Below are 19,719 nucleotides of genomic sequence, written 5' to 3' on the forward strand. Positions count from 1 at the left end.
AAACACTTTAAATCTCAATAAATTAAAATACTCCCAAGGTCGTTGAAGCCCTCCGTGTGGGGCTACGTGAGAGCCCCTTGGCCCAATTTCAGCGTTTCCCATGCCCGCACCTACCTTTGTATTCTGTGAGTCATTCTTTCAGTGGTTTGGGCGCCCAGTTTCTGTCTCCCCACCTGCCAGACGGGAATCCTGGTGAGGGTGGGGCGGACCAGGCTTTCTGTGGGCCCCTCCCGGGCCACGTGCTGTGCTGGGCACCCAGACGAGCCCCCTCGTCTCTGTGTTTTGGCCCCCGCTTCCAATCCCACATCCCGGGCTCAGCGTCACACCCCGGTCTTCCTGGAAGTTACATCCCGCAGCACCCATGTTTCTCCCTGAGTCTTGTCATGCCTCTTTCTCCTGGCCTCCCCAGCATGACCCACATTGGCCTGTCTGGGGGCTTTCTCTGGGCTGGGCTCGGGGCGAGCCCCGCTCTACAGAGTGCACATGCTGGGTCTTCCTGGCAAGAATGACCACCTCATCTTTTTTTTTTTTTTTAAGTTTTTTAATGTTCATTTATTTTTGAGAGAGAGAGACGGAGCGTGAGCAGGCGGGGTGGGGGGGGGCAGAGAGAGAGGGAGACACAGAATCTGAAACAGGCTCCAGGCTCTGAGCTGTCAGCACAGAGCCCGACGCGGGGCTCGAACCCACAAACCGTGAGATCATGTGACCTGAGCTGACGTTGGATGCTTAACTGAGCCACACAGGTGCCCCTCAGCCCGTTATTTTTCTATGAAAACATGCTTGACTCTAGGATTGAGTGGAATGCAAAATGTGCACGAATCCTAAAGCTAAACCATGGGGCTTTAAATACCTGTCCCGTATGTGGAGGGCCAGCCAAGTGGCCCTCGGCAAGTCCCTTGCTGTCGGGAGGGGATGACAGCCCCAGCGCTTCCACCTGGTGGGGTGGTGGGAGAACCAGGTGAGATGCTGAGGGGAGAGAGAGCTTGGAGAAGCGATTAGGTGCAGCCGTGTGTGCAGGGAAGCCCCTGGATTCACAGCCGCCCTTACGAAGGGGGAATCAAGAGGCACCTGCAGTGGGGACCTGCCTTCGAGCCCCCGGCTGGGGGAGCCCAGAGCCTGAGCTCTCCCCTCCCCCGTGCCGTGGCCTCCAGGCCCCGGGGCTTCTGCCAGCACAGGGGACCACCTGTCTCTGCCTCCATCCCTCTTCCGGAGCTTGCTCTGTCTTCCTCCTGTCCCTGGTTGCTCTCATGCCCCCGCCCCCCAGGCCGGGGTACAGACGCGGTCCTCCCCTGCCTCACCCCCAGGTGGTGTGTGCCAAGTGCTCCGACTACCGGGCTGAGCTCAAATACGATGACAACAGGCCCAACAGAGTCTGCTTCCACTGCTACACCTTCCTCACCGGCAGCGTGCTCCCCGAGGACAAGGAGGACAGGAGGCGGGGCATCCTGGAGGTGAGGGCCAAGGATCTCCACCCAGCAGCCGTGTGCAGGCACCTGCCACGTGCTGGCACCGTCCTCGGTGCAAAGGAACAAGCCAGCTGCGTTCACATTTCCCATCCTCCTCTCTGCCCCTGGGCACCCCTCCCCTTCCCCCGCAAACAGAGCTGTCACCAAACGGAAGCAACCTTTGGCTCTAGGCTGTCATCCGGACTCTCCACCTGTCCTCTGGCCCCATCCAATAATCACAACGACCTCTCCGCACAGTTCCTGTCTGTATGCCCATGCCCTGCCCCGGAAGTCTCCGGAGGCGAAGAGAGCCGGTGTCTCTGATCCCATTTCACAGATGGGAAGACTGAGGCTGCAGGTCAGGGTCCCACTTCTGGAAAGAGGCAGAGTGGAAACTCCATTCTAAGTGGAAGGGACTTCAGGGACCTGTCCCATGGAGACCCAGGCCCAGAGAGGCAGCTTATCCGAGGTCACCTAGCAAGTTAGGAGCCAGCTGTCTGGCCTCTGCCACGTATGTTCTCTCTGCTGCCTTGGGGCTGGTGGAGCCACTCTCCACACCCACAGGTGCTCCCCAAGCTGCTCCCTCCCTGCCAGTCGACGCCTGTGGGGCACGAGCCTCGTTCGCTTCCTGCCACGATGTTCCCCAGCCCAGACACTGGCCACCACTGCCCCTCTGCCTGGTTAAAGGCCAGGTTGACATCCCACCGTCCCAGGGAGGTGGGAGAAGACCCCTTCCCCCCATTCCAGCTGAACACAGCTCCCAGGTTTCAAGGTGGTTCCCTTCCGTGGACCTCTGCCCGCTTTCCAGTTTTCCCCACTCCCTGCTCGTGCCTTCCCTGCCCGCTAGGCCACAGGCCCACTCCCTTCTCAGGCCCCCGTTCTGTTCCCTGGGGCAACTCGCAGGTGAGAAGCCCCTCCTGGCACCTGCCCCAAGCTCCGGCTGGCCGGGTTTGGACCGCAGACCTGCCACCGGCCAGCTGTGTGACCACAGGCCCGCGACGGGACCTCTCTGAGGCTCAGGGACGAGCAGCCCCTCCTTACAGCGTTGCCGCAAGGCTGTGAAACAGTGATTGTCAAAGCCCCCAAACCGGCGTCTGTCACAGAGTGGGCGCTCTGTTCCCTGACAGCCTCCGTCTCTGGTTGTAGAAAGGGTCTGCGGCAGGGTCGGAGCAGAGCCTGATGTGCAGCTTCCTGCAGCTGGTCGGGGACAAGTGGGGCAAGAGCGGCCCCCGGGGTTGGTGCGTGATCCCCCAGGATGACCCCCTCGTCCTCTACATCTACGCTGCCCCTCAGGTAATGCCACCGCCCGCCTCCCAGACCTTGGCCTTCTCGCAGTTCATGTGTGTATGGGGTGGGTATTGTTGGCCCCATGTGCCCGAGGAGGAAACTGAGCCCCAGTGAGGACATGCTTCCCTCCCGTCAGGGTTAGTGGCTTTCAGAGCTGGGCCCAGACTCTGTGCAGCGGGCAGCCAGTCCTCTTCTTCCTGGATGCCCTCCCGGCAGTCCACCTGCTTCGTGGGTGTTTGGGAAGTGAGAGGTGGGGACGTGGCTTTCGCCTTCAAATCGGCTGTCTGAGGCATCGGGGCTGAACAGAAAGACGGCGGCCCATGGCTCTCTCCTCCCCGCCCAGGACATGCGGGCTCACACCTCCATCCCGCTGCTGGGCTACCAGGTGACTGCTGGGACCCAGGCGGACCCCCGGCTCTTCCAGCTGCAACAGTCAGGCCAGCTCTACACTTTCAAGGCTGAAACCGAGGAGCTGAGGGACCGCTGGGTGAAGGCCGTGGAGCGGGCGGCCAGCGGCGGGAGCCCCGGGAGGCCCGATGATGGGGACCTGTCTGACTGACCCACAGCTGGCCACTCTCCCCTTCAGAGTCTGGCTCCCGGCACGGGCTGACCCTGCGGCCTCTGTCAGCCACGGTTCCAAGCTGATCTTTCAAATAGCTGATTTCCAGGGGCGCCTGGCTGGGCTCAGTCTGTAGAGCACGCGACCCTTGATCTCGGGGGCATAAATTTGAGCCCCATGTTGGGTGTGGGGATTACTTAGAAATAAACTTTAAAAAACAAACAAACGACTGATTTCCAGTCGTCAGTGCCCAGACCGTGTGTCTTGACTTGGAATTCAGAAAACGTGGATTTGTTCCTCTGGGGAGGGGGTAACTGAGCATCCCTGTTTGCTCAAGGGCTGAGGTGGTGCTGGGGACATAGGACTTAATGGTGCTAAGACCTGGAAAGTCCCAGATAACCCAGGACTGTTGGTCACCAGTATGGTTCTCAGCCTGGGCTGTACGTTAGCATCACTTGGGGACCTTCAAAAAATACCAAAGAAGGGATGCCTGGATGGTTCAGTTGCTTAAGCGTCTGACTTCGGCTCAGGTCATGATCTCGTGGTTTGTGAGTCTGAGTCCCACATCAGGCTCTGTGCTGACGGCTCAGGCCTGGAGGCTGCTTCAGATTCTGTGTCTCCCTCTCTCTCTTCCCCTCCCCTGATCGTGTTCTCTCTCTCTCTCTGTGTCTCCAAAATAAATAAACATTAAGAATACATTTAAAAAAAAAAATCCTTAAGGAAAGAAATAAGGAAGGGAGCCACACAGATATCAGAGGGAAGAGCATTCCGGGTGGAAGGAACAGCAAGCGCCAAGGTCCTGAGGTGGGAGCCTGCCTGGCACATGTGAAGAACAGTGAGGCGGTCAGGATGTCTGGAGCAGAGTGGGCAGGAAGGAACTAAGAGAAGACATCAGATCATAGATCATCCCTAAACTAAAGGTGAGGTCAGGGGAGGCAGATGTGGGGGCCCTCCAAGGGCTGAGTGAGATGGAGAGTCGTTAGGGGGCGGGGCCTCTGATTTAACAGACTCCCCCCTGCTGCTTGTTGTGACAGACTGAATGTGGCGAGGGCGGAAACAGTCTCGAGGCTGTGACACCAACCCCGGTGAGAGAGGCGATGAGGAGGGACTGGATTCTGGATTTATTCTGAAGGTAGAGCAGAGATTCCCTCACAGGGTGAACGTGGTAAGAGAGGCGGAAGGAGCCAAAGGTGACACTGAGTGAGACCTTTGACCTGACAGCATGGAGGACGGAGCTCCTGTTGACTGAGATAAGAAAGCCGTGGAAGCGGCGGGTCAGGGAGCAGCAGCACATCAGATCTCTGACGTGGACAAGTCATAGCTGAGGCACCCACTCCTGGCCACGTCCAGTGGTGGCGTGCCTGAGCCCGGGTACCAGGTCTGGACTGGGGATGTAAACGTGGGAGCTGTCAACCCAGAGATGGGGGTCAAAGTGTACATCAAACGGGGGTGCCTGAGTGGCTCAGGCGGTTGAGCGTCCAACTCTTGATTTCAGCTCAGGTCATGATCTCACAGTTGGTGAGTTCGAGCCCCAAGTTGGGATCTGCGCTGACATCGCGGAACGTGCTTGGGATTCTCTCTCTTACTCTCTACCCCACCCCCTCTTGTGCACACATCCTGTCTCTCTCTGTCTCAAAATAAGTAAATTAACTTAAAAAAAAAAAAAGACTATCAAAGCATGCGTGAAACAGAAGGAAGAGGTCCAAGTCCTGAGCCCTGCACATCCCAACATTTTAACCTTTTGACCGACGTTTACAATTCTGAGAATTTACCGCAAGGAGACAGGCCAGTGCGACAAGATTCGTGGACATGATTTACAATAGTTCTCCCAAACTGAGGACTACAGAAATAACCCATCCAAATGGGGAGACCTTTGCCCATAAACTTATGCCCATCCAGAGGGACTCAGACAAACTGCTGTATCCACGCAGAGAACCATGCGGCTGTTGGAAGGGAAGGCTTAAATGTTAATGTGCTGCCTTGGGAAGACAGCCGGGATGCGTTAAGCAAGGAACAACCACAGAAGGATCGAACACTTTTAAACGCTCACTGTGTGTCAAGCCTTGGAGGCGATTATTTCATTCGATTCTTCTGTTTTCTCCTTTTTTTTTTTTTTAATGTTTATTTGTTTTTGAGAAAGAAAGAGAGCGTGTGAGTGGGGGAGAGGCAGAGAGAGAGAGGGAGACAGAGAATCCCAAGCAGGCTCCGCACCCATCAGCCCAAAGACCCATGTGGGGCTCGAAACCACCAACCTTGAGATCACGACCTGAGCTGAAATCAGACGCTCAACTGACTGAGCCACCCAGGCGCCCCTGATTCTGAATAATATTAGAAGTAGGTGATGGGGCACCTGGGTGGCTCAGTCGTTTAAGCGTCCGATTTCGGCTCAGGTCATGATCTCACGGTCCGTGAGTTCGAGCCCCGCTTCGGGCTCTGTGCTGACAGCTCAGAGCCTGGAGCTGCTTCCGATTCTGTGTCTCCCTCTCTCTCTGCCCCTCCCCTGTTCATGCTCTGTCTCTCTCTGTCTCAAAAATAAACATTAAAAAAAAATTTAAAAAAAAAGTATATCCTTATTAAAAAAAAAAAAGCAGTAGGTGCTAATTTGGATCCTCATTTCACAGATGAGAAAACCACGGCTTCATTGGTTGAATAATTTGTTTGTGGGCACATAACGTGGGGTAGCGGAGGCAGCATTCCCAACCATTGTGCGGTGGAACATTCCAGTCCTGCTTGGATGGAGACGTTTTGTATCTGCACCATCTTTTAAGGGCTACCCAATATACTGCAGGAGTAGATGATTTGCCTTCTTCTTTAGGTGCTTCTGTGGATTTGGATTTTTTTCACTATCGCATATCACTTCTATAATCCCAAGGACAAAAGTGGTTTCCCATGTCAAGAGGAACATAAAGGAAGGAACAAAGGAAGGCTCACCTGTTCTTCTCCAGGGGCCCAACCTGCTATGCAGCGTTGCTAAGACATCAGTGCCAGAGCCCAGGGGCTGAGTGGCCTCAGGGAAGCACTACCTGGGAGCACCCAGTGAGAAGGGGATCACTTGTTAGGCCACGAACGAGTGTGGGGTCATGGAAAAGTGGAAGGACCAGAGGGTAGGGGAGGGCCTGGACTTGGCAGAACTCGGGGGTCCCACCGGAGAGCCACGGACACTGAGAGGGTTGTCCCCTGGGAACCCAAATGGCCCCCTGTGACCCGGGCAGCCCTTGACCTCTCCCAGCATCTCCTCACCCTGGATTCCTCACTCGCTGACACTGTGCATCCCAGGCTCTGGCTGTCGGGCGGCAGAGGCTCCGAGGGCTTTGAATTTCTTCTGCGAAAGGTCCCTACCTCTAAAAAGCTGGAGGTTCCCCAGCAGTCTGGGAGCTCTGGTGCCCATGCACCCCCACCCTGGCGGGAAAACTCAGAGGGAAGAGAGAAGGCTGGCGGGTGTCAGGGTGAGGGCATCTCTGGAGGGCCTGGTGGGCCCCGAGTCAGCTGGAAGGCCTCCCCTTCTGGGAAATCTCCCTTCCGCAGGCACAAGGAGGTGGCGTTGCTGCCAGCACGCTGGGGCTCCAGGAATGGCATTCATTCATTCACTCATTCATTTCTGCCTGTGTTCGTCATTGCTGGCGTTAATTATTTTATGATGTGGTGAGCACTCGGCCCGCATCATCTCACTTCATTCCGTAACGGCCTTTTGGCACTGTTTCAAGCGACCACGTTTTACGGATGAGCAAGACTGAATAACCTGTCCGTGGTCACCCAGCCGGGGAGTAACGAATGTATTCAAGTTCAGACCCAGGCCCACCGGATTCCAAAGTCTGACCCCAGCTAGCACTAGGGGGCAGTATCTCCCAGGGATTAATGGGTCCGGGCCACCACACAGCTCTGCCACTTACGGGCTGCGCTGTCTTGGGCGAGGCTTCGCCACTCCGTGGGGGGGTTTCCTCACCTGTCAAAGGAGGGATAACCATGGTCCTACCTCTCTAGGGACTGACGTGTCAACTGAATGGATACGTGTCCGGCATTCAGCACAGTGACGGGCCACCCGTGATTATTACAGGCATTCACAGGTATCAGCTCTTTCTTCCTGCTCTGTCTGCCTCCTTATGCTGTGATGCCCGTATTTATGGAGGATCCGGGGATAAAAAGTTGAAAAAAATCAAAGTCCTGGCTCTAAGGGAGCTCAGTGTCTAGGTCATTAAAATCACTTGGGAATCTTTTGAAACACTCCCAATGCCCAGGCTGCACCCCAAGCTCAAATAAGAAGCCCTGAGTTTGGCTGGGGCTGTGGCATCAGACTTTTAAAGCTTGATGGTGATTCTGATAGACAGCTCACTCCAAAAGGGCAGGACTGGTTCCTGAGCCGGTCATCTCTCGACACTGCTTCACCCCTTCAATCACACCAAAGCTATACTGCTCTATCCAATTTGCATTAAGACTGGTATCTACCTCCACCACTGAAAATGTAAGTTCCTGGAGGGCAGGGATTTTGTCTCTTGTTCACCGTGTTTCCCAGCCTCTGGCCCACAGTCCGTCCTCGGACCGTTGGGATGAATTGTGTGGCTCAGATACGGCAAGGCGGTCACCGTACTTACTAATCGTTGCTGTGGCCACACTGATGCAGTTCTAGAACCTTCATGGCTGCCCTTCCCCAGCACTGACGCTCTTTTATTCATCCCTGCACCCCAGAACTTGGCAGAGAGAGCTCTATAGACTCTCATAAAAGAGTTCTAGGACTCCCTTATGTTTTGAGCGAGGGCTCAAAACCTATCCTCTGGCCTGGATTCACACTAGCTCTGTCAGGCCACGTGCTCTTTTTCTTCCACTGAGGCGCCTGGAGGTCAAAGACGTGAAATGACGTGTGCAAGGCCACGTGGCACTCCTGTGGACTCTCTCAGGGCCCAGGACGAGATGCTCCTAACTCTGACTGTGGCCTCATCCCTTGGCCTTTTCCTTACTGCTGCTTGCCTCTCTCCCATGGCTGGACCCCAGGACCCCGCTCCTCTCTGAAACTGGTCACAGTGGGAGAACTCACCATGGAAATCGGCAAATCGGCCCCTCTCACCCCTCCGCCCCCTGAAAAAAGAGCTGGCTGTTCATTTTCGCCATGGGACACCCAGCCTGGCACCCTGAGCCCACCTGCCCGTGTCTTGAGCTTACAGCCCTCAAGGGTGGCCCAGATGCCCGATCATTATTCATTTTTTGAGACACAGAGACGGAGTGTGAGTGGGGGAGGGGCGGAGAGAGAGGGAGACACAGAATCCGAAGCAGGCTCCAGGCTCCGAGCTGTCAGCCCAGAGCCCGACGCGGGGCTCGAACTCCTGGACCGTGAGATCATGACCTGAGCTGAAGTTGGAGGCTTAACCGAATGAGCCACCCAGGCGCCCTCCCAAGAGCTAACGTTTAAAGAGCACTTACTGTGTGCTTTCCACGTATCAGCTCATTTAATCCTTACACGAGTCCATTGTACAGACGAGAATAAGGAGGTGCAGAGAGATTCGGCCACTTGCCCCACATCACACGGTGGGGAAGCAGAACTGGTCGTAGAGGCTCTGTGACCTCTCTGGGAAGCAGCAAGAAGCACATCAGATTTCGAATTTTAAAAACATGATGTTGAGTCCTGGTTCTGTCACCCCCTTGTGACTTCACTCTGCAGGCCCCAGCTTCCTTCCTCATTCATAAAACAGGATGACCAACACGTGCACTGCGCATTAATAGGCTTGTTTCAGGGTCAAAAGATATCATGGGTGTAAAAGGGCTTCCAAGGCCGTAAAGGGCTGAGGACATGAGTGGACGATTAGCATATGGTTCTCTTTTCCCATTTTATGTTCTCTCTGGCTTCTCGGAAGGGTTCTGTGCCTCAGTGGGCCCAGTGCGTGTGGCGCCCAGTAAGCTCCTTCTCGGAGGCGGAGGTGCTCGGGGAGTGACTTCTCCTCCTTTATTCTCTGCTGCGCCCCTGTTTCCCAGGCTTTTCAAGGAGACTCATCACCTGTCCTCTCTCCCACGACCATCGAGCACAGTCTCGGAGGGCGGAGGGTTCACTCCAGCAGGCACTTAACCTCACATCAAGACCAGCCCTGGAATGAAGTCCACGAGCACATCTTAGACATTATGGTAGAAACCAGTTGGAAATTATAATTTGTTTTATAGAAACTGGCATAAGGAAACTTTCCAGAAACACGTCTACTTTTGTGAAACAAGGCAATAAATCCTGGTCTTTGAAAAAAAAATCATTTATTTGTCTTTTAAAAGTCATTTTTAATATATTTCATATATTTTTTTCATGAAAATACATCACTTTCTTGGAAATACAACTTACAGTAAAGCGCACGGATCTTAAGTCTATGGACTGATGACTTTCCACTTGTGTTCACGCACATAATCACCACTCAGACCAAGGCCCAGGACCAACTTCTAGCACCCGGAAGGGCTCCCTCATGTCCCGCCCCCAGGCAATGCCTGCTCCCACAGTATTGATTTATTTTTGGTACAAAATTCAAAAGGGGCAAAGGATAAGTTGAAAAATCTCCCTTCTATCCTGCAGTCAGATACCCATTTTTTACCCTAAGGGTCGCTATTACTGGCTTCTTACAGATATCTCTAAAGAAAGGAGACAGGTGTACCCACGCAGAAACACACCCACTTATGTTATATTGTGTTACGTTACATTACAGTATATATATTCTCTCTCTCTCCTTTATACAAAAAAAGCACTTGACTATGCAATTGTCCTGTTCTTTATGTTTTTTAACTTAATACGTCTTTTTAAAAAAAATTTTTTTTTCAACGTTTATTTATTTTTGGGACAGAGAGAGACAGAGCATGAACGGGGGAGGGGCAGAGAGAGAGGGAGACACAGAATCGGAAGCAGGCTCCAGGCTCTGAGCCATCAGCCCAGAGCCTGACGCGGGGCTCGAACTCACGGACCGCGAGATCGTGACCTGGCTGAAGTCGGACGCTTAACCGACTGTGCCACCTAGGCGCCCCTTAATACGTCTTAAAACACTGGAATCGTTTTAACAATCGGCAGTATCTTTACCAAAACGCTGCCCCTTACAAACACTTGGTTTACATAAAATCCAAATTTTATTACCAAATAATTCTTAAAAAGTTTTTTTAATGTTTATTTTTGAGAGAGAGAGAGAGAGACGGAGTGCAAGTGGGGGAGAGACAGAGAGAGAGGGAGACAGAATCAGAAGCAGGCTCCAGGCTGTCAGCACAGAACCCGAGGTGGGGTTCGAACTCACTAAACCGCAAGATCATGACCTGAGCCGAAGTCGGACGCTTAACCGACTGAGCCGCCCAGGTGCCCCTGTTATCAAATAATTCTATGCTCTGCCTTACAGCTCTCTGAGGGTTCTTAGGCAGCTAGTCCTGCTACTACATCAAAAAAATACGATTCGGGGCGCTCCTGGGTGGCTCCGTCGGTTGAGTGTCCAACTCCAGCCCAGGTCATGATCTTGTGGTTTGTGAGTTCGAGCCCCGCGTCAGGCTCTGTGCTGACAGCTCGGAGCCTGGAGCCTGCTTCGGATTCTGTGTCTCCCCATCTCTTGGCCCCTCCCCTGTTCATTCTCTGTCTCTCTCTGTCCCTCAATAATAAACTAATGTTTAAAAAGTTGAAAAGATATTTCTTTAAAAAAAATGATTCAATTAGGCAAATATGATTCATGTAACTTTTCACAGCCTACCCAAACCATCCTGGGTTTGTATATTGGTCTTATTGATATTATCTTTTCCTTTTGTAGCCCTTATCAATGACAATATCATACGTTTATATTCTCAATAATTCATGAGTTCTTTTTTTTTTTTTTTTTAGTCTAGTTGTACTTTATTGAGAAGTTAAAGAGCACAAAATAGAATGCAATGCAGGGATTTTTAAGAACAACAGAAACATAGAACTGAATATGTCTCTTAGAATCCATTGGCTGCACAAGATTTTCTATTGACTTTTTTTCCCCTTAGACTCTGGACTGCTGTTTAGTTATAGGAGTCAGTGTCTTCTTACTTGATTGAGATTCCTTTTTTTTTTTTTTTAATATAATTTATTGTCAAGTTAGCTTACAGTGTGCACAGTGTGCTCGTGGCTTTGGGAGTAGATCCCTATGATTCATCACTTACATACAACACCCAGTGCCCATCCCAACAAGTGCCCTCCTCAATGCCCATCACCCATTTTCTTCTCCTCTCCCCCACCCCTCCCCTATCAACCCTCAGTTTGTTCTCTGTATTTAAGAGTCTCTTATGGGTTTGCCTCCCTCTCTGTTTGAAACTATTTTTTCCCCTTCCCTTCCCCCACGGTCTTCTGTTAAGTTTCTCAAATTCCACATGTGCGTGAAAACATGTATCTGTCTTTCTCTGACTGATTTATTTCACTTAGCATAATACCCTCCAGTTCCACCCACGCTGTTGCAAATGGCAGGATTTCATTCTTTCTCATTGCCAAGTAGTATTCCATTGTGTATATAAACCACATCTTCTTTATCCATTCATCAGTGGATGGACATTTGGGCTCTTTCCGTAATTTGGTTATTGTTGATAGCGCTGTTAATAAACATTGGGGTACATGTGCCCCTATGAATCAGCACTCCTGTATCCTTTGGATAAATTCCTAGTAGTGCTATTGCTGGGTCATAGGGTAATTCTATTTTTAGTTTTTTGAGGAACCTCGATACTGTTTTCCAGAGCAGCTGCACCAGTTTGCATTCCCACCAACAGTGCAAAAGAGTTAATAATTCATGAGTTCTAAAGGACACGTGTGAGAGACCAAAAAACCAAAACCAAACAAAAAACAAACACACACACACACACACACACACACACACACAAAGTGACTAAAATGTGGAACACAAATTGTGGAATTTCTCAAAGGCCTGCATTATTGGAGCTTATTAGTTTGGGGTGAATAAAAGGGAAAAGAAATATTTTGTACCTTCAGATGCATTAAGCAGTTTTCCAGGAATTGGTCAAGAGAATCCTCTGGTGGTATATAAACTTCCCCAGGGGAGACAGCAGGTCAGCTAAAGGTGCAGCTGAGGGTGCTGGGCTGGGCTGGGAGTTCCAGGAAGCAGAGTAGGGTGCGGTCAGGAGCAGGAAGGCTAGGAGATAATCCAGGGGTGCCTAGGTCACCCAGTCAGTTAACCATCTGACTCTTGTTTTTGGCTCAGGTTATGAACTCACTGTTCAGAGGTTCAAGCCCTTCATTGGGCCCTGGGCTGACAGCACGGAGCCTGCTTGAGGTTCTCTGTCTCCCTCTTTCTCTGCCCCTCTCCTGCTCACACACTCTCTCAAAAATAAATAAATAAACGTTAAAAAAAGTTTAAAAGATAATCCAAATCAAAGTCTTCAGATGCAGCAGCAAGGCCAAAGAGCATACACAGGGCCCCAAACCAAAGACACAGCCAATGGGCAGAGCTTTGGAGCTGGACTGGCTGAGCATGGAGTTAGAAACAAGTTGGCAGGCACCAGGTTGTTGCCAAGAGTGAGGCCATAGCTCATTGGTCTCTAGGTGCATGTGTGGGACATGCTGACCCACCATATGGACTTTGTGGAGAATTGTTACAATAACGGCCCCCAACGGAATTAGCCCCACCCCTGTCTTTTGGAATGTTTCTAGAATCATGTGAAGAAGCCCAGCATGAAAGACCCCAGGGAGAGAAAGGTTTAGGCATCCCAGCCCAGCAGGACTAGACCACCCAAGTGAGCTGAGCAGTAAGCAGACTGCAGCTACACGAATAAGACCAGAAGAAGAACCACCCAGCCAACTCACAGACCTGCAAGAAAGTCATTCAGTTTGGGGATGGTTTGTTACACAGCATCAGATAGCTTATACATCCCTTTACCCTATGAATTTACTATGTGAGTCTACAAAGGGTCTCTCCTGTTAGGCAAACTCAGAATTGTGAGACCCAGAATTACAAGTATCTTATGTGTTAATAATTATGTTCATCTTCCCACGTACTATTTAATTTAATGTCATGACAATCCAGTGAGGAAGAGGAAGAATGAATGTGCCATATCTTCATTAAACGTGTGAGGAGACTGAGGCACAGAAAGATATATTACTGTCCCAGGATTACTCAGCAAGTCAGTAGGGATACTATTATGGACTGAATTGTGTCCTCCCACTGCCAAATTCATCTGTTGAAACCCTAATCCCCCCATGTGACTATATTTGGAAACAGGGCTTTTCAAGAGCTAATTAAAATTAAATGAGGTCATAAGAGTGAGCCCTGAGGGCACCTGGGTGGTTCAGTCTGTTGAGCATCCAACTCCTGATTATGGCTCAGGTCATGATCCCAGGGTTGTGGGATCAAGCCCCACACCGGGCTCCACACTAAGTATGGAGCCCACTTGAGATTCTCTCTCTCTCTCTCTTTCTCTGTCTCCTCTCCCCCTCCCTCCCTCTGTCCGTCTGCCCCTCTCTCCCACTCGTGCATGCACTCTCTCTCTCTGTCTCTAAAAAATAAATAAAAAAGTGAGCCCCAATCCAATAGAACTTATAAAAAGAGGAAGAGACATCAGGGATGATATACGCAGGGAGTAAGTCAAGGGAGGACATAGAGAGAAGTTGACTGCAAGTCAAGGAGGGGGGCCTCAAGAGAAACCAAGCCCTGCTGACACCTTAATCACAGACTCGCAGGCTCCAGAACTATGAGAAAATAAACTTAGGTTGTTTGAGCAACCCAGTTCATGGTAGGTTGTTATGGCAGCCGCAACAAATAGCGATACTCAAAATTAGGTCTTTCACTTTCTTAATAAGAATATTTCACAACAATGAGGTGCCATTTCTTACGTATCAAATTGGCAAAGATTTTTAAAAGACAAGCTATGTAGTCGTAAGGATGTGAAGAAATGGGCTTTGCCACACGCCACTAGTGGGAGGCCAAATTGGTACAACTTTCTAGAGGGAATATGGTAATCCATATCAAAGGTCTTTAAAATGTCTTCACCGACACTTTTTTTGTAATAGCAAAATATTGGAAATGGTGTATGGCAGATTATATTTTCTGAAGATGGAAGCACTGATCCTATTTCCTCTGGAACCCGGACAAACCTATGTAGTTGCCATAACCAATAGAATACAATAGAATACAGTGAAAGGGTGTGACTTCACAAGGCTAGGTTGTAAAAGGCATCGCAGCTTCCACCTTGGCTCCTTGGCCAGACTCACGTTGCAAAAGTCAGCTGCCATGTCACCAGGATGCGCTAAGCAGCTCCTTAGAAAGGTCCATCCTGGGGCGCCTGGGTGACGCAGTCGGTTAAGCGTCCGACTTCAGCCAGGTCACGATCTTGCGGTCCGTGAGTTCGAGCCCCGCATCGGGCTCTGGGCTGATGGCTCAGAGCCTGGAGCCTGTTTCTGATTCTGTGTCTCCCTCTCTCTCTGCCCCTCCCCCGTTCATGCTCTGTCTCTTTCTGTCCCAAAAATAAATAAACGTTGAAAAAAAAAATTTTTTTTTAAAGAAAGGTCCATCCTTAGAGGAACTGAGGCAGCCAGCCCTCAGCTGGAACTACTTTGCCGGTTACATGAGTGAGTAACTTCAGAAATGGACCTTCCTTCAGATGACTGCAGCCCCAGCCAACATCTGACCGTGGCCTCCTGAAAGACCCCAAGTGAGAACCATCCAGCTGAGTCCTTCTCAAAGTTCTGATCGACAGAAAACCTAAGAGAAAATAAATTTTTATTGTCTTTTGTCGCTATGTTTTGGGGTGATTTGTTATACAGCCATATATAATTAATACAACAACCTATATGTCCATCAAGAGGGGACTATTTAAGTTGATTATAGCACATGCCTACAATGAAATACTACACGGTTGTTAAAAAGAAATGAAGAAGCCCCCTTTTTTTAAAAAAAAAATTTTAATGTTTATTTATTTTTGAGAGGGAGAGAGAGACAGAGCGTGAGTGGGGGGAGGGGCAGAGATAGAGGGACGCACAGAATCCAAAGCAGGCCCCAGGCTGCTCTGAGCTATCAGCACAGAGCCAGAAGCGTGGCTTGAACTCACGGACCGCGAGATGATGACCTAAGCCCAAGTCAGACCCTTACCTGACTGAGCCACCCAGACACCCTGAAGAAGCTCTTTAGGTACTGACATGGGAAGTCCTCCAAGATAATATGTTAGGTGAAAACTGCAAAGTGCAAAATAGTATATACAGGATGGTACCATTTGTGAAAAATTCTCTATACATAGAGAATACCTATGTATTCTCTATAGGTGTATAGAGAATACACCTGTATTTTATACTTGTGTGTGTATATATACATACACATATACTATATACATATGTATAATTTATATACATGCAAAATATCTCGAGAACAGAGGTGGGGAAATGCCTTTGAAATTTGAACCTTATGAATATATCCCCCCAGAAAAGTTCAAAATGTTTAGTGCTTTCCCTTCAACACAGAAGTTTCACTTCTAGGAATTTATCCTTAGGAAATAATCATGGCAAAGATTTAGCTGTGAGGGTGCTGTCACTTCATTTACTGTCGTGAAAATGGTGGGGCTCCTGGCTGGTTCAGTTGGAGGACCATGTGATTCTTGGTCTTGGGGTCGTGAGTTCAAGCCCCATGTCGGGTGTAGAGATTGCTTGAAAAAATAAACTTTAATACATGCAAATGGTAAACAACCCAAGTAGTCAGCAATAGGAAGTTTATTGAATAGCTTATGCCACTCTCATACTGTGCCACCATCACAAATGGTGGTGGAGGGGCACCTGGGTAGCTCAGTCGGTTGAGTGTCCAACTCTTGATTTCCAGTTGGTCATAGTCCCAGGGTCGTGGGAGCCTCCCTGCTTAGCTCAGAGCCTGCTTGGGATCCTCTCTCTCTTTCTCTCTCTCTCTCTTTCCCTCTGCCCCCTCTGCTGCTTGCACGCTCTCTCTCTGAAAAGACAAGGAAAGGAAAGGAAAGGAAAGGAAAGAAAAGAGAAGAGAAGAAAAGAAAAGGAGAGGAAAGGAAAAAGAAAAGAAAAGAGAAAAGAAAAGGAAAAAGAAAAGAGAAGAAAAGAAAAGAAAAAAAAAAAGAAGAGAAAAGAAAAGAAAGGAAAAGAAAAGAAAAGAAAGGAAAACAAAAGAAAATGGTGCCGGAGAGAACAATTCTGTGCCCGGTGAAGTGATCATGATATAGTAATTGACAAGAAGTTATGAAATGGTACCACTTAATCTTATCTTTAAAGTAAATGTAACCATACAAACATAGAGGGAGGTGTAGATCAAGACACATGGATAGATACAGATTGAGAAATGTTAACAGTGGTAATCTCTGGGAGGTCTGACTCGTTAATTTTGTTTTCTCCTTTTTCATCTGTGTTTTCAAAAACAAACATGTGCTACTTTCGGAAAAATACAAAGGCTAAAAGTTTGTCTCTCTATTGTTTTTTTTTTTGTAAAGATTCATGGATGATCCTATAAATAGCAGCTCTGGGTAGAGAATTTGCAACTTTGTTTTTTAAAGAGGACAGTTCTTCAAGGGCAAAGATCGCCGGACCTTCATCGGGTAGAGAAAGCAGCCCACCCTGCTAAGAAGTCCTCGAATCTGGTCACGACATTGACCCCTTCCCAGCCCGCTGGCCAGGGGGGGCCGCGTCCGGAAGCTGTCCTCAAACTACTCCTGATCAAAACCGGTAGGCAGAGGAGGCCCCAGGATCTCTAGAGGAAGGTGGTCATCACTGAGCTGTGATCTTGGGACGAGTCTCCAAACTCCATTTCCAGAGTCAGCACATTGAGCACACTGTTTTCACGTCCATCGTAGGTTAAAAATCGCCAAGTGTTGGGGCGCCCGGGTGGCTCAGTCGGTGAAGCACCCGACTCTTAGTTTCCGCGCAGGTCACGATCTCACGGTTTGCGGGTTCGAGCCTCGCGTTGGGGCTCCGTGCTGACAGCGCGGAGCCTGCTTGGGATTCTGTCTCTCCTTCTCTCTCTATCCTTCCCCCACGTAGGCTCTTTTTCTCTTTCTCTCTCTCTCTCTCCCCAAATAAAAAAATAAAGTTTAAAATAAATAAATAAAGAGGCAATTAAGGTAAAATGAGGTCAGATGGGTGGGCCCCAATCCAATACGACTGGTGGTGTCCTTAGAAAGCGATGTGATGAGGACACGGATGGGCATGGAGGGTAGCCAACCAACCCCGCTGACACCTCATTCTAAGGGGTGGATGCTAAGAAAATGCTAGCCGCAGGACGGCAAGAAAATTCATTTCTGGTGTTGAAACCACCTGGCGGTGGTACTCTATTACAGCAGCCCTAACAAACCAACACACCAAGTCCCCCAGAGATACACGTTTACGGAAGACGGAGAACATGTCCGTCGTCCGCAGCGAAGACCCTTATCTCCTGGTGATAGCTGTGAGGTGTGGAGCTGACGGGGATTACTGGGGCACCTGCAGCCGCTCAGGTCCACCGCTGTTGGCCGCACGGTAGCACCCCCCTTTCCAGCAGGCCCAGAAGTAATCCCAGTTGCCCTGCCGGCCCGAGGTGCACCCGGGACCTGGCTGGAGAGATGGCCTCCAGTTCCCCGTCAAGGCTGCAGCCCTACGTGGAGCGGCAGCCTGGCCCTGAGGCCACAGCGCAGTCTCACCAGTCCCCTCTCCAGGGACCACTTGGGACCCTGACAGTCCTTTCGCAGGGGCCCTTCCCAGACCTGCCCACCACCTGTATGCCCAGAGATTCTGGCTGCTGAAGTTCACCCCACGCTGCCATCAGATCCTGGAATACGGTTGCTGGTCTGGAGGGAATGCGTGGTCACCACATCCCAGAGACTGCCCTTTGTGGGGCTTTAAAGGCCTCTGGGCATTCTTCCTCTCAAAGGCCACGTCCCTCAGAAGTACTCAGATCCACCCACTGGCCACGTCACGTATCATCTGCATAAACTATAGAAGCTGAGTCGCAATTGTCTAGTTAACCTTTTGTAGACATTTAATCGTTTCGTCTTTATAATACGCTCTTCTTGCTTGGGAGCTAGTAACCGGCCCCACTGTGGCTCAAGTGTCTCCGTGGATGTTTGAAAAGCTGGCTGGTCCTGGGCACCGTAGCGATTGATGCAGCTGTGGGGGGTCCCTAGGGCCCCTTCTAAGGAGGTCCAGTGGGTACTGGGTGTGCCCGACCCAGGAGGAGCCCCCAGGCACCCCATGTCCAGTCACAATGCCCCAATCTCCTTCCGGGGCTCTAGGGTAAGAGGGCCGCCCTTTTCCAAGCATCTTCCTCCTCTTTAAACTTGTTCCTTGGCGAGCTGGCACCTCCCCGTGCTTCCAGCAGATTGCCCCTGGGCTGGAAAAGCCAAGGGCTAGGAAATCCTTAGCCATCAATGGCATCCAAACCTCCCCCCATTGCAGAGATGAGAAAACCGGGGCCCAGAGGAAAGAGAGTCTTCTCCCGGAGCACCCGTGCATTTTGGTGGATCTCGAACGCAGCACTCGGCCCTAGGTCGAGAGGGAGATTTTGAGATTGCTCACACTGTAAGCAGCGTGTTTCCACCCTTCTCTGACCTTTGACAATCCCAGGGTTGCTTTCCGCCCAGGTCAGTGTTTTTCTCCCAGCTGTGCTGTGTGTCTCTCTCTCTCTCAACAGCACCCCGCTGGGACCTTGGGGAAGGCTTTGCCCCAGGTGCTGAGGGTCTGGGGTTGCTAGACACAAAACAGGATGCCCAGTTAAATTTGAATTTCAGAGAAACAATTTTTTTTTTTTTTTTTTTAGTGTCAGGATATCCCGGATGTTGTTGTTTATCTGAAAATCAAATTTAAGTGGGCCTCCTGTATCTTTATTGACGAAACCTGGCCACCCGCTGAGGGTCCTCTTTCGTTTGAGTCAGGCCCTTCCGCCACCAGCAGCTGTGTGTTTCCTTGTCACGCCCGCAGCGGCCCTCCAGGCAAATGTTTTTGAACGGAAGAGCATCACGGTTTCGGGGGAATCCCCCCACTGTCCCCCTAACGTACGTATTGGCAAAGAGCGATGCCCGTGAGAGGAAAATAAAAGAGGCCACGGGAGTTCCTCCCACCCTGGGGACAGCCCCGGCCATGTTGGCTCTGGGAAGGCAGTTTTAACTGGACGGCTTGCTCTCGACCTCTCAGAGAGGCTCAGGCTGTGGTGAGAAGCTTTGCGATACCAGAGGTCAGACCTTCCCAGCCAGCTCCTCTGGGGTCTGGTACTCTTCCTCCCCACCCACCCCCTTCCGAGAAGACGTCTATTGGGAAGAATGGGCTCCTGGGCTGTGAGCTGGGCAGGTGGCTCGACTTCAGGGATCATGAGTGTGTCTTCGTCAGGGGGTCATTGTGGGTAATACAGGAGGAAATTCATGCAAAACGCTTGGCACACAGTAAGCGCTCCCTATCAATGGTGGCTATTGTTCGAATAATGCGAAGGGCTTTTACTTCACCCCCAAGCCAGGGCGTCTTCGTAAGAAGGCTGCTGTCAGTTCTCTGGGCTCCCGCAGTTTGTC

General features: G+C 50.6%; 1 protein-coding gene across 3 annotated transcripts in view; it reads left to right on the plus strand.

Moving 5' to 3' along the window:
• Positions 1-9,443, plus strand: part of FGD2 (FYVE, RhoGEF and PH domain containing 2) — a 30,856-nt gene extending 21,413 nt beyond the window's left edge. The window contains exons 14-17 of one of the 3 annotated variants that reach the window (XM_019830532.2): positions 1,305-1,451; positions 2,592-2,738; positions 7,273-7,355; positions 9,253-9,443. In XM_019830532.2, the coding sequence (XP_019686091.2) occupies positions 1,305-1,451; positions 2,592-2,738; positions 7,273-7,355; positions 9,253-9,343 (468 nt within the window). In that variant the 3' untranslated portion in view covers positions 9,344-9,443. Of the gene's footprint in view, positions 1-1,304; positions 1,452-2,591; positions 2,739-3,075; positions 3,547-7,272; positions 7,356-9,252 lie in introns of those variants that run through there. The other 2 variants (XM_003986073.5, XM_006931662.4) reach the window with 2 other exon arrangements.
• Positions 9,444-19,719: the final 10,276 nt, after the last annotated feature.

This window comes from Felis catus, chromosome B2 (genome assembly GCF_018350175.1).
Source record: "Felis catus isolate Fca126 chromosome B2, F.catus_Fca126_mat1.0, whole genome shotgun sequence".
Lineage (NCBI taxonomy): Eukaryota > Metazoa > Chordata > Mammalia > Carnivora > Felidae > Felis > Felis catus.